This window comes from Aquila chrysaetos, chromosome 24 (assembly GCF_900496995.4).
Source record: "Aquila chrysaetos chrysaetos chromosome 24, bAquChr1.4, whole genome shotgun sequence".
Taxonomy (NCBI): Eukaryota; Metazoa; Chordata; class Aves; order Accipitriformes; family Accipitridae; genus Aquila; species Aquila chrysaetos.
Window position 1 is genome coordinate 9,828,202 of NC_044027.1, and position 10,223 is coordinate 9,838,424.

General features: G+C 45.6%; 1 protein-coding gene across 5 annotated transcripts in view; it reads left to right on the forward strand.

The window, feature by feature from the left end:
- The window catches only part of LOC115335127 (discoidin domain-containing receptor 2-like), a 63,407-nt gene extending 54,374 nt beyond the window's left edge, over positions 1-9,033 (forward strand). For 4 of the 5 annotated variants that reach the window (XM_030000379.1, XM_030000377.1, XM_030000378.1 and 1 more), the window contains exons 15-17: positions 2,663-2,897; positions 5,183-5,332; positions 6,565-9,033. In XM_030000379.1, the coding sequence (XP_029856239.1) occupies positions 2,663-2,897; positions 5,183-5,332; positions 6,565-6,705 (526 nt within the window). In that variant the 3' untranslated portion in view covers positions 6,706-9,033. Of the gene's footprint in view, positions 1-2,662; positions 2,898-5,182; positions 5,333-6,177; positions 6,216-6,564 lie in introns of all 5 variants that reach the window. The other variant, XM_030000381.1, reaches the window with a different exon arrangement.
- Positions 9,034-10,223: the final 1,190 nt, after the last annotated feature.

The window sequence follows — 10,223 nt, forward strand, 5'->3', positions numbered from 1 at the left end:
GGGAGGTTGTTCTTGAGGCATCTGGAGGTCTGTGTTCCCATGAGGTGTCCCTGACTGTGGGCTGTTCTGGTCACGGTGACCATCTTAGATGTATTGTTTGCTGATGTGACCATCTGTTTACGTTAGTGGGCTTGCATCAAATATTTCATTAATATGGGGAGCCAGTTGCATTACAGGAAGAATTTTGGGATGAAAATCAAGAATGTCTCTTAGGCTTTTAGGAAGGTTTATATGTTCTCTGGATGTCTAAAGAATATTACATGAGGGGAGTTGAGTGTGGAGCTTCCCTAAGGAAAGATTTCATCAGTCAACAGAAGGAGAATATTTGGCAAAGAAAACCATTTTCTGTCAGCTGTGACACTTATCTCCCTCCTCTATGGAAGGATTAAATCTTAACATAAAGCATCTCTACTATTGCAGAAATCCTTTCCTCAGAGGAGAGTTGTGTGTAGTACTAATGTATTCTGCTCGATAAAGAAACCTGCACTGATGAGAAGTTGCTGCATTGCTTAGCCTTTGGCATGTACCTCCCCAAAGGATTAGATTTATTTATAGTTCAAGAACTAGGCAGTTAGGCAGAGCCAGTTCTGTTGATGGACTAGAGAGGAGGTGGCTGGGTCTTACCGTGGGTTGAGACACCACCAGTGTTTCTGCCAGTAGCTGGCAGTGGTCAGTGGTCCTGTTGGGGACTGTTAAACTGGCATCCTGCAGTCATGACACACCAGGAACAGCAGGATGGGAGAGGATTTGCATCTGAGTAGAAACATATTCCAGCTCTCTCCAGTCTCCTGCCCTTTCTGCACATCTGAAATGGCTTTCATCTTTAGACTTGTGGCTTTTTTTCCTAGCCAAAGCCTCAAACTGTCCTTCCTTTATCTCCTCCTCACCTCTCACCTGACTTCAGCACTGTTGCTCACATTATTCTTCCTTGGTTTCCATTACTTGGCTCTACGTCTAGTTTTTCTTTCTCTCCAGCTCATCCTTCACCCTCTCCTTTTGTCCCTTCCAGCCAGATACAGTTTCACATTAAAGGAAGCCGGTATGACTAGCTCAGATATATATCTACATAGGAGTTGTTTACTGAGAGTGAAATGAATCCCCCTGCTAAAGAGTGCAGCTTGTCTCTGCCGGTGCCTGTGGGTGTGTAATTGACGTGGCAAGGTCCAACCATCCCACCTGTCTCAAGCCCAATATTTGATGCATCACATGTGGTAACCAGCCCTTTCCTGCAGAGAGGTCACACGTTTTTAAGTCCTTATGGCTCTTCAGTGTTTGAAATCCATCTCCCTACTGTCTCTCTGGCTATCTAGCAAATCATGAAGATGAGTCTGCTGAGAAGTGTCTCCTGTCCTGCCCCTCTGTATGCAGAGCTGCACACAACAAGCCCTGCAGAGCTTGCCGAGCAGAGGGGCAGGGAGCCAAAAGGTAGCTGCTGCCCAGGACCCTGCCAGGGTGCAGGTGGGACAGGAGAGACTGGGCTGCTTGAGTGGGAAGAGCAACAGCCCCAGGCAGGGAGACAACTGCAGCTGAGCAGGGAGAGGGGAGAACATAGGATCTTGGAGGGTATGCCCACTCCTATGTGAAAAGCCAACAACCAGGTTAACAAGGTACAAGTGGGTGGCAGAGTTCCTTCTCTGGGGGCACAACAGGTCCACCCAGATCAGGAGAAACATCTAGCTGACTGTGGGACTGGGCCAAGTGTCACCTTCCTGAGTTGTGGTGTTCACCATGCTGAAAGTCTGGGAGGGCAGCAGTGACCAGACCCTCCTGCCAGTGCCTCTGAATTGCTGTAGCAATAGCTTAGCTATTGATTAGAATAGATAGATTGGATCTATTATCATTAGAGGCATCACATTATACCATGTAATTTAGATAACATGGTAGAGCTTTTCTTATTGCCACCAGAACACAGAGAGGAGGAGACTAAGACTTTCTTTTTTCTGACCTTTATCTGAGAAATACTGTGAACAGTTTGTTAGATTTGTTGTGAGAAATGCTTGGTTGTGTGAAGCATTTGACCGTACACAGTGGGAAACAAGCTGAGCATCACAGAATAATAGTGTGTGAAGAATGCTACAAGTCAGATGGTCCGAACTCTGTGTATCATGCAACTTATTAATCTTATCTTCATTTTGCTAATGGGGGAATTAAAATTATATTAGATGGAACATGCATGTTTATATTTTCAGTAATATTAAATGTATTAAAAAAAAAAGTAACCTCTCTTTAATGTGAAGTGACATACTTATATTAATGTAAGCATGCAATAGTGGCAGTGTTTGAAATACCAGGCTAAGCAGTTTTTAAGATACGAGATTCTGAGATTGTACAGCTTAATTTTTCATATGTGTCTGCAAAAAGTTGGTGCTTTGATGCATAAACTCTTTGAAAATCTTGAGATTAATGCTTGATATTAAAAATCTAAAGGATGTCAAATTTTAAGGGCCCTGAATTTCAGGGACAGCTTGTCTGTTCTTGCTTAGTCAGCTCAGGAGCTTGGCTTAGCCTGGCAGGTGGGGGTGTTAGTGCTCTGAAACTAGACAGTTTAGTTTCACTGTTATGGCAGAAAATAACAGGTCACTGTTAACACATCAAATGCAAGAAATAGTTGAATGTGGGGAACTATTGATTTTTCTTTCTGTTATGTTTTCTTTTAACGCAGCTACTCTAACCTGCTCTACATGGCCACCCAGATTGCCTCTGGAATGAAGTATTTAGCATCTCTGAATTTTGTGCACAGAGATCTGGCAACTCGCAACTGCCTGGTGGGGAACAACTACACCATCAAGATTGCAGACTTTGGCATGAGCAGGAATCTTTACAGTGGGGATTACTACCGTATCCAGGGAAGAGCTGTATTGCCCATACGTTGGATGGCCTGGGAAAGCATCCTCCTGGTAGGGACTGCACAAAACCATTCTTTCTCCCTTCCTCTGATTTTCACTTTGCCTGTGAAACAGTAACACATATATGTGTAATAGTCCTTATAGCATCAAAATGTATGCTACAGATGACCCCAGGTGAGAAGTCCGTGAGGTTGTGTTGGACACAACTCATATCCTGGGAAAGGAGTGTGTCCTTGCAAATACAGCACAGATGATAGAATCATAGAATAGTTTGGGTTGAAAGGGACATTTAAAGGTCATCTAGTCCACCCCCCCTGCAATGGGCAGGGACATCTTCAACTAGATCAGGTTGCTCAGAGCCCTGTCCAGCCTGACTTTGGATGTTTCCAGGGTTGGGGCATCTACCACCTCTCTGGGCAACCCGTGCCAGTGTTTCACCACCCTCATCGTAAAAAATTTCTTCCTTCTTTCTAGTCTAAATCTACCTTCTTTTAGTTTAAAACCATTACCCCTTGTCCTATCGTAACAGGCCATGCTAAAAAGTTTGTCCCCATGTTTCTGATAGGCCCCCTTTAAGTACTGGAAGGCTGCAATAAGATCTCCCCAGAGCCTTCTCTTCTCCAGGCTGAACAACCTCAACTCTCTCAGCCTGTCATCATAGGAGAGGTGTTCCATCCCTCTGATCATCTTTGTGGCCCTCCTCTGGACCTGCTCCAACAGGTCCATGTATTTACTGTGCTGGGGACCCCAGATCTGGATGCAGTATTGCAGGTGGGGTCTCACCATAGCGGAGCAGAGGGGCAGAGTCCCCTCCCTTGACCTGCTGGTCACGCTTCTTTTGATGCAACCCAGGATACGGTTGGCTTTCTGGGCTGTGAGCGTATGTTGCCGGGTCATGTCCCGTTTTTCATCCACCAGTACCCCCAAGTCACTCCCCGCAGGGCTGCTCTCAATCCCTTCATCCCCAGCCTCTTATTGATACAGGGGTTGCCCCAACCCAGGTGCAGGACCTTGCACTTGGCCTTGTTGAACCTCATGAGGTTCACACAGGCCCACTTCTCGAGCTTGTCCAGGTCCTTCTGGATGGCATCCCATCCCTCAGCCCTCATCTGGGGCCTAATTGCTGTTCTGTGCGTGCCATTCAGGATTCCTGCTGGAATCATAAAGAAGTTCCTTTCTGTGCTTATTTCCCCAGTTGGGAAGCTGAGAGGGGCAGGGACAAAACTTCATGAGTTTCAAGTGCCAAGTCTGGTTTTGAGGTTGGGGTTTTGTTTTGTGTTTAAGGGTCCTGCTGTCTTCCCTTTGGAGATTGTTCAACAGCTCAAACACATCCAGTCTGGAGGCAGTTCCTTAATATTCAGCCCAATATTTCTTTCTCAAACTAGTTGGTGAGATCACCTGGTTATACTTTCTTACAACACGCTCTCCAAGTACCCAGAAAAATTGTAATTACCTCTGCTATAAAGGCTGATAGGCCTAAGCTTTTCTAAATTCACCCTGTTTTCCTGGTTACAGCTGCATCTAAACCATAAGTCACTCCCATCTTCCTTGTGTGAACATCTTCCAAACATTGACAGACTGCTAGGGTTGCCAGATAAGCCTGGGCAATCTGGGTTTTGGATGTTTTCTGCCCAAACAGGCCCTCCAGCCCCCAATTGTTTTCTGTTATTTTCTGAGCAATCTTTAGCTTCTTTTTACTACTTCAGAAACACATTGTTCCAAACACGGCCAGTTTGGGCACATTTTTTGAAGACAGAAAACAGGGACAGCAAGCAGACTGTTAGGGACTTCTTACATGTGCAAAGATCAAAATTATCTTGGCCTTTCTCTAAGAGTCTGGAGTCTGCTTCAGCTCTGCTTTCAGCCTGAGGGCTTTGCTTCCTGTTCAAAGGCTTTTCTGTGCTGCACTGCTGTGTTTTGGGTGGAGGTAGGCAGCAGCTATCTGCCCCCCCCCCCCCCCCCCCCCCCCGCCACAGTCCATTTTCCTACTGCTGCAAATACAGACTTTCTCAGGAGGGACAGTAGTCTCTGGCTTTCTCTGAGGCTTGCTCCCTGATTCAAGAGGTTTGCCCCAGTGAAAACTGCACCTTCTTAGAGCTGTCCCATGGGTCCCACAGACATGCTGCTCCTGCCCCACAAAGCAGCCATGTCATACCTCGGTCCCTTTGTGTGTTGCTGAGAGCAGGTCACCTGCTCTGCTGTCTCTTTTTCAAAGCATTTTCCCAGGTATGAATACTGCATCCTTGTGTTTAGCTGCAGAGGGTGTAGACTGAAATGTTTTTTGCTGAATGTGTGCTGTGAGCAACCTGGGCTTACAACATCCTTTCTGTTCACAGGGCAAGTTCACCACAGCCAGTGATGTCTGGGCATTTGGGGTCACCCTCTGGGAGATGTTCATACTGTGTAAGGAGCAACCTTACAGCCTCCTCTCAGATGAGCAAGTCATTGAGAACACAGGAGAGTTCTTCCGGAGCCAGGGCAGGCAGGTAAGAAAGCAAACATGACCTCTCTTTCCTTCAGTTGACCTGGTCACATCCAGGTGGATCTCCCCAGGGCCTTTCTGCTGGCCTTACATCATCTGCAGAAGTCTCTGTTTCTGTTACTCATCTTCTCAAGTGTGTCCTGCCTCTCTTCCCCTCTATCTAGGCTCATTGCCCCAGCTTTCCTCTCTTGGAGTCCCACTGGAAGAATCTCTTAGCCCTGTCCAGTGCTTCTTCCTTATTATAAGCCACTTCTATTTCAATCTGCCCTGTCCTCCTTAGCTTTTCTGGGCTCTCCTACACAATCCTTTTGCTTTTTTCCTTTGTCAGATCTCTCTCCCACTAGTATTTTCTCTGAAAGACAAGGAAGTGATTACTGAGGTGGGGAAGGAGGAATTGTTAGTTCCCAGGGGTTAAATGCTCCCTGTAGTATCTCCACATATGCCGAAAAGCCTTTGGCCATCTCTAGTTGCTGAAGGGCTTGTCTGTGTCATTCTATCCTCTTTTACTAACTCCCAGGCAGGACTGTGCACTCCACTGCTGCTGCCTTCAATAGATACCAGTGATGACACAGGACCATCCAGCCCCTCAGTACTGAGGATCACTGTACCCAAAAAAGTGGAGTGCCAGTTAAAACAGTTTGCTGTTCTGCCAAAATGCACCTTTAGCACCAACAAGTTAAAGGATTAAGGAGGATAAAATGATGGGAGGTTTTATTCACTGTCTCCCGAATACTAATGATTTAGTGAAGAGCCTAAAAGATGTGTATTGAAATGAGAGGGGGAAAAAAATCTGCCAAGCTGTGCTTTAGATAAGCTCTAAAAGGTGTTTTTTCTGTCTCTGCTAACAAGCTGTCACGATGCTTAGAAAGCCTCATGGGTTGTCTACGGTGAGTGAAAGTATTTGGATTTTATTGTGGTAAATTTGGTTTTGGTTTGTGTTTTGCTGTCACTTGGAAGACAAATCTCTCTGAAGCATTCATGTTTCCTGGGGGACAAAGGACTGTTTTGTGACCAGCTCATCAAACAAGTTGGCAAAGTGTCCACAGTGCCACTTGAGATGGCATCAAAGCTCCATCCTGACTTCACTGCCAGATTCACGCTTAATGGATTTCAAACATTGCATGATGGCCATGTCTTGTAAACCTAGAATGAAACGGTCCTTTTGGTGTTAATTTAGTAAAAGTTCATTTCTTTTATGAAAAAACACTGAAATAGCTGTAACTTTATTTCTTTCAGATCTATCTCTCCCAGACTCCTCTGTGTCCTAACCCTGTGTTTGACCTGATGCTGAAATGTTGGAGCAGGGATATAAAAGATCGTCCCACTTTTGACATGATTCACCACTTCCTGCTAGAACAAATGGAATCAAACATTTGACTCCGGAAAAAGAGACAAACTGTTGAGAACAGAGCGACTTTGGTGTCTCTTTGCCTGTACCTCACAGGAAGATGGTCAGGCCAACTTGCTCTCCTCCCTTGACTGTACCGTATTTAAGTTGAGATGTCCATGGCAGCTGCTCATTCTATTGGCCATGGTCTGACACACAGGACCAGAGGATCTCATTTGGTTGAAAAATCATCTCCTCTTCTGAATCATTTCCTGGGAATACTGTGAGAGGGGTTTTATTAGATACCCGTACACCTTTGGGCAAAACAAATGAGTGAAACTTTGAGGGACTTGGAGCTCTCTCCTGGGTGGAATAGAAGGCTACCAGTCGCTGAGAGCGCTACCACTGAAGAACAGATTTCTAGAAGTAAAGACTTCAGTCTTCTAAAACTATTCCATTAAATCAAATGGAAGTCTTGTGCACATTAGCAAGTGTTTCTGTATGCTCTTGCTACAGACAATATGTATAGTGAGAGACTAGAAATGTCTAGAGCTAGGAAATGGTTTAACAGACTTGAGAACTGACGGAGCATTTAGCAACCCTTTGGAAGTAACACTACCAGGGTCTACGGAGGATGCTGATACAAGAGTCCAAGATCATGTTCTTTTTTCCTGTGGTTGTTAAGCACTGCTTTTGTTATATATGTGCATTTTCCCCACACTGGATTTTTTCTAGAAAAAAAAATTTTGAAAATGAATGTTAAAGGTCATAGGAAGGTCACTGCAGTAGAAGTTCTTCTTTTGACCTACAAATTAAGGCTAGGGTAGGGAGTTTGTATTGAAAAGTAGCTGATACTGTACTACTGTCACTATGTAGATTTATTAGCCTAATGAACTTGTAGCCACAATGGACTGATGTGCAATTAATCCTGTATAAGTACCCATTAATATGAGATCTGTTAATGCTGTTACATGTGCAGAGGGAACTTAGATTTGGTGAAACCGAATGGCTGAGAGCAGAACCCGCTATGTCACTTGTCATAGCTCATGTGAGAGGAAAAGGAGCAGAGTACGGGTCGTCCCCTGGCACACGTGTGCGCACACACACTCAGATACGTATGTCTAGCATCAGTGGTTCCTCTTCAGGCCTGCAGCAGGGTTAGTGCTATTGGCCAGGCAGATGCACTTCGGCCCAGGCTCCTTTATTGCTGTGATCAAATCTGGCATCGGGAGATGGGACTGACATATCCCCTTAGTTTGGGTTTGTGTTTTATTTTGGATTCTCCCTGCACAACGCAAGACCATTTACTCATTGAAATTGGGGTTGTTTTTTGTTCATCGTGTCACAAACGGCTCATTCTTTGGAGGGTTTTAGAGGGCTCTGAAATCCATTTGGAGTGAGTTAGAGAATTCAGCTCGTTTCTACAATAAATCCATTGTGGATTTACCAGCTGCCTGGGGAATACTCTGCTATTCCCTCTTCTTTTAGCAAGATACTTAGGAAAACCAAATATTTCATAAGCTGGGAGAAGATGAAAGCTCAGCACTTGGCTTTTTTTAAACAGCATTCAGCATAGCATATATTTCCAGTAAAGATTATAAAGATAATTTTTATCTTGGCCACAAGCATAGTATGAATGGCTGTCTGTGCTATGAGCTCTTACAGAGGGAACTGCTGAGAGAGGGAATGTCAAAACAGTTATAATACGAAGATAACTTTATGTTGAAAGAAAAAGCATGCTTCTGAATTGGCAGCTGCCAGGATGAAGCCTGGCATGGCCGTGTCTGCTCCCTGGGCAGAACAAACTCTGTTGTGAAGTTTTCCAGTTGCAGCTTACTTGATAGGACTGTGCCCAGGTTGTCCCGCTGCAGACCTGGTGTGGGGTTCCCCTGGCTGTGTGTAGGCATCTCCATCCGAGCTGCTCCTCTGAGCACCCTTTACGTCCAAGTCATCTCATCTCCCTGTGAGGGCTACACAGGCTCAGTTGAATCTCATCCCCAAGTAAGTATTATTTTTTGCCTTTGACTAGAGGGGTCCAGGGTTAGCTGCTGTTACATGTGTGCATCGTCTGTCTGGAGCTGAGCAATGGGAGTCAAAGCCAGTGTGGTCCCTGCTGCAGCCTGTTGGGCACTGGTGGCTGGCAAACCATGCATCGATTGTATTTCTGGAGTATTTCTATCCTGTCCCAGAAAATGTACCCAAGTAATACACAGCCATGTGCGTGATCTCCTGTATTTTGGAGTTTAGAGATAACAGAGCGCTGTAACGTCACCTGGATGGGCTTTGTACTTCTGTTATGTCAGGATGTGCTGTTCCTCCATTGACATGTTGACATACGAAGTTTCTCTCTTATCAATAAATTCTAATGATAACCTTGACAAAAGTGAATTTCTACTTTTTTACCTAGGTGTCTGCACTTAGGACAAGTATTTTGGTCTGATTATTCAATAGCTCTTTGGTAAATGTGTGACCCCCAGGTTTGGAAGGAGCAGCCACTGGCTGTGGTTGTTTAAAGGAGTGAGCTTCGAAGAGTGTTTCTAAAAATGCTGGGACGATGCTGGCCTGAGCCTCATCAGGAGCTGAGGAGGCTGGTGGGACCTGGAACAGCCTGGAATCGTTGTTCTGTGCCATGAATACAGTGCTGTATTTCAGTAAGCAATTTTTTTTTTGTGTGTTCATATTAAACTCAGAGGAAGATCTAGACTGGGAGGGACCTTTGTAGGTCTCCAATCCAGTTGTCCACTAAAAGCTGAGCTAACTTCAAAGCTGCACTGGGGTGCTCTGGGTGTTTCCCCACTGAGCTTTGAAGATCTCCAGGAATGGAGATGCCACTGTGTGCCAGGGCTGAGCCTCTCCCTTGGGCGAGAATTTTCTCCTTGTGTCCAGTGGGCCTTCCCCTTGTCACATCTTGTGCCTGTTACCTCTTGGTGTTTTGCTGCAAGCCTCTGAGAAGAGCTGTCGTACACCTCGCAGACCCATCCACCCTGCAGACCCGGGGTTGCTGGAGAGGTAGACCCCTGATCGGAGCTCAGGTATTTGGGCAAACTCAAATATTTTTATAAAGGCTGGAGGTTCCAGATCTCCCAAAGTGTTTAGGCACCAAGGGCCAAGGTCAAAGCAGCATTTTTATCTTGGATACAATTTTGAGTGGAATATAGACACCTAAACAGATGAGAACAACCCTTGAATACTCTATGATTTCTGGTTAGTATCTTTGAAGTATCTGCCAGCCATGTGGCCGAGCTCTTCAAGGCCATAGAGGGACTTTGGCAGTGAAGCAGGCTTGCTGCTGGTATTGCGGTTGGTGGAAGCAATGCTGGTGCTAATAGGTGTGGTGGTCTTTGATTTGAGGATATACTGGCCACCATGGCTGTTCAGTAAAGAGGAGACCCATGTCCTGGGCCCCCCTTCAGCTGGAGAGGGGTGAAACCCAGCTGAAACCCACTGCACACAAGACAACATGACCATACGATACTGGGAACAGGAACAACCTTTATCCTGTGTGAAGCAAGGCAGTGAAGGGTTGCATCCTCAAACAGCCAGACCAGGAGGGCAACAAGGAGCAGGG